Source organism: Vombatus ursinus, unplaced genomic scaffold (genome assembly GCF_900497805.2).
Source record: "Vombatus ursinus unplaced genomic scaffold, bare-nosed wombat genome assembly UNPS02007883.1, whole genome shotgun sequence".
Lineage (NCBI taxonomy): Eukaryota > Metazoa > Chordata > Mammalia > Diprotodontia > Vombatidae > Vombatus > Vombatus ursinus.
This window is the reverse complement of record NW_020947661.1, coordinates 180491-184949: the sequence shown is the minus strand read 5'-3', so window position 1 is coordinate 184949 and position 4459 is coordinate 180491. Positions and strand designations below refer to the sequence as shown.

The window sequence follows — 4459 nt, the reverse complement described above, 5'->3', positions numbered from 1 at the left end:
AGGTAGAAAATACACAGTAGCACATCACCATAGTAACCTGGTATATCATAAACCCAAAGATCCAAACTTTTGAGACAAGAAAACATTATTTGACAAAAACTGCAAAGAAATCTAGAAAGAAGTTTGGCAGAAACTAGGTATAGACCAATATCTCACACTGTATCCAGAGATAAGGTCAAAATGGGTACATGATTCAGACATAAAAAGTGATATCATAAGCATAGTTTACCTGTCAGATCAATAGATAAGAGAGGATCTATGATCAAACATGAAACAGAGCAATATGGGATGTCAAATGGATCATTCTGACAATATTAAATTTTAAAAGTTTTGCACAAACAAAATCAATGCAGTCAAGACTAGAAGGAAAGCAGAAAACTGGGGGTAAATTTAAAGGCCTAATTTCTCAAATATATAGAAAACTGAGTCAAATTTATGAGAATAAAAGTCATTCCCCAATTAATGAATGTTCAATGATGTGAACAGGCAGGTTTCAGCAGAAGAAATCAAAGCACTTTATAGTCACATGAAAATCACTCTCGACTAGAGTAATGTAAATTAAGTCATCTCTGAGGTACTACCTCACACATATGAGGTTGGCTAATGTGACAGAAAAGAAAAATGACAAATGTTGAAGAGGATGTGGGAAAATTGGGACACTAATGCATTGTTGATCGAGTTAAGGACTGGTCTGAACATTCTGGAGAGCAATTTGAAACTATGGTCAAGGGACTTTCAAACTGTGTATATTTTTTGACCGAGCAATACCACTACTGGATCTGTACATCAAAGAGATCAAAGGAAAAGGACCTACATGTATAAAATATTTCCAATAGCTTTTTTATGGTAACAAAGAATTAGAAATTGAAAGGAAGCTCATCAATTGGGGAATGGCTGAACAAGTCGTGGTATGTGATCATGATGGCATATACTGTGCTCTAACAAATGAGGAGCAGGATGATCTCAAAAAATGAGGAGAGACTTACATGAACTGAGGCAAAGTGAAGTGAGCAGAACCAGGAGAACATTGTACACAGTAAGAATAATAGAGTATGGTAATGAACTGTGAATAACTTAGCTATTCTCAGCAATATAACAATCTAAGACAATTCAGGAAGACTTATGATGAAAAGTGCTATCCACCTCTGCAGAAAGAACTGATGGAGTCTGAGTGCATATATAACATATTTTTTTAAAAACTTTATTTGTCTTGTTGTTGTTGTTGTTGTTTTTGGGTGGGGAAGGAGATCTGTGTTTTTTTCATAAAATGACTAGTAAGGTAATATGTTTTCCATACTGCACATGTATAACCTGTATCAAATTGCTTGCATTCTCAGTGAGGGCATACAAAAGGAAGGGAAGGGAAAATTTAGAAGTAAAAAATTTTAATGCAATTGTTAAAAATTTTTATCTGCAATTGTAAAAAAATGAAAGATTATTAAAAAATTAGGAAGTTGATAATTCCACTGGATTCTGCTTTAATAAGACCAGATATGGAATATTATTTTCACTCCCGACCTCCTTATTTTAAGAAAATATTGAAAATCTGGAGATCATCCAAAGGAGGATAATCAAGTTGGTCACCAGTCAACAAGAATTTTAAGAGCTTACTATATGCCAGCTCTATGCTATAACTTGGAAAGCGAAGAAGAATAAAAGAAAACAGTTCCTGCCTTTTAAGAGGTCACTTTGTACTGGGAGAAACACCATGTAAATAACTAAGTGGATACAAATTATGGACAGAGTAGAAGAATGTAATCTTAGAGAGGAAGCTACCGTTAGCTAGAGAGGAGACACTTAAGGCAGAAAGTGGAATGTGAACTATCTTTAGGAAAACCAGGGCAACTAAGTGGAAAAGGCGGGCAAGAAAAACATTTCAGGAATGTGAGACAGCCAGTGTAAAGACATAGAAGATGGAGTGTCATATGTGGGAAATGGCAAATAATCCGGTACAGCTAGATTTTACACTGCATGGATGGGAGTAAGACATAAGACTGAAAATGTAGGAAGGAGAAAGACTGTGGAGATTTTTTTTAAATGATTTTTTATTAGTATTTTTTGTTTAAATATAACCTAAACTTCTTCTAGTATCTCTCCCTCCTTATCCCTCACAAAGAGGTATCTCAAAGAAAAAAGAATATGTTTTATGAGTGTATTATGCCACAAAGGCTGTCAGTGATAAAAAGAAACTCCTTTCATAGACCAAAGAATTTATAGCACCACTTTTCTGGTAACAAAGAGATAAAGCTAAACAAATTTTCTCATGTGAACATAATGAAATACTGCTGTGCAGTAAAAAATAAAAAATATAATTAAGACAGAAACATAGAAATTATTTACATGATCTGATACAGTGAGGATAGCAGAGCCAAGAAAATAACACACACAGTGAATTTTGTTGTTGTTCAGTCATTTCAATCATGTCTGATTCTTCATGAACCCATTTGGGTTTTTCCTTGGAAAAGATACCAGAATGATATGTCATTTCTTTCTCCAGCTCATTTTATTTTATTTTTTTGATGAAGCAATTGGGGTTAAGTGACTTGCCCAGAGTCACACAGCTAGTAAGTGTTGTGTGTCTGAGGCTGGATTTGAACTCAGGTCCTCCTGACTCCAGGGTCAGTGCTCTATCCATTGTGCAACCTAGCTGCCCAATTTACAAAGTGTTTTTTTAAGGCAATTGGGGTTAAGTGACTTGCCCAGGGTCACACAACTAGTAAGTGTCAAGTATGTGCTCTGAGATCAGATTTGAACTCAGGTACTCCTGACTTCAGGGCCAGTGCTCTATCCACTGTACCACCTAGCTGCCCCCAACTCCAGCTCATTTTACACATGAGAAACTGATGCAAACACGGTTAAGTGACGTGCCTTTCCAAAACCCATTAATTGGTATCACTTAATCATAATCATTATATCAATAGACTATTAGATCCTTGAAGGAAGGGAATGTTTCATTTGGGTACTTGCATCATTGAAATCGAATGTAATGCTAGAGACATAATATGTACTTAATAAGTACCTGTTGTGAGTTGAGTTCATAAAAAAAGATGTTCTCTACTCATCAGTTTCTTCAGTGCCGCTTTTACTTCATTGTTCCTTAGACTGTAGATCAAGGGGTTCAACATGGGAATCATTACAATGTAGAAAACAGAAACCACTTTAGTCTCATCTGTTGAGTAGTTGGATTTAGGCAACACATAAATGAATGTACTTGTCCCATAAAACAGAATGACTGCTGTGAGGTGGGAGGTGCAAGTTGAAAGAGCCTTGCATCTTCCATCAATGGAGCTTATTTTTAGGACAGAGAAGAGAATGTACACATAAGAGATTAGGATAATTAGCACTGTGAGTATAAGTATTGACCCAGCAGAGGCAGCAGGAAGAACTTCAGCAAGATCATCTTGGTAGTTGCAAAGTTTCAAAAGTGGTGAATAATCACAGAAAAAGTGATTGATCTCATTGGACCCACAGAAGGACAAATTCAATAAGCAACCAGTAGAGATCCAAGAATTTACACAACCACCCAGATAAGATGTGATGAGTAACATAGTGCAGACCCTGGTAGACATGTGGGTGGAGTAGAGTAAGGGGCTACAGATGGCCACATACCGATCATAGGCCATCACAGCCAGCAGGAAGCACTCAGCTGTCCCAAAGGTGGCAGCAAAACAAAACTGGGCCATACAGCCACCCAGAGGCATTGAGGTCTTGTCCACAAGGAAGTTAATGAGCATGATAGGTGTGACAGATGAGGAATAACCAATATCCACAAAAGCCAAGTGGCTCAGGAAGAGGTACATTGGAGTGTGAAGCTGGGAGCTATTTCTAATCAATATTATTATGCTAAGGTTACCAATTAAGGTGACAGCATAGACACCCAGAAATATCACAAAGAGGATGACACGAAGGGTTGGATCATCTGTTAACCCCAAAATAATGAATTCAGTCACAGCAGTACAGTTATTGCCAGACATCTGTCCTAGAAAGAGTGCCTGTTAGAAGAAAAGGAGAATAAAGTAGAATATTAAATTTAGAATAAGGATTAAGATTTGTATATATCTATTGATGTATTGAGGAAACATTAATTGACTGCCTCCTACATATCCATCCTACTATCTTATTCCCAAACTTTGCTGCTATACACCATGGTATTGGGCCCATTAACAAAGCAGTGATGAATAAATTGGTCTCCTCCAAAATTTTCCCTGATAACCAACATTACTCTATGATTTACCAATTTGACATTTTGAAAGCATAAAAAAGCCTGTAAAAGTAAAAAGAATAATTAGATTCCCACCATAGGATCCTTTCTTAAATATATGCAGAAACTACATCCAAACACATGATTACTATTTTGCTGAGTACCCACAATTGTTAATCTTTTCCAAAGAAAAAGAGTCTGCTTTATGATTCCAAACCTCTCAAAAGACCACTGTGCAGAACTGAAGATGTTATTCAC

The 4459-nt window shown here is 36.5% G+C and overlaps 1 protein-coding gene across 1 annotated transcript; it reads right to left on the bottom strand.

Moving 5' to 3' along the window:
• Positions 1-3035: 3035 nt before the first annotated feature.
• Positions 3036-3974, bottom strand: LOC114034100 (olfactory receptor 480-like). Its single transcript, XM_027849705.1, has one exon. It carries the CDS (start codon positions 3972-3974, stop codon positions 3036-3038), a length of 939 nt encoding a protein of 312 aa, XP_027705506.1.
• Between the last annotated feature and the right edge of the window lie 485 nt (positions 3975-4459).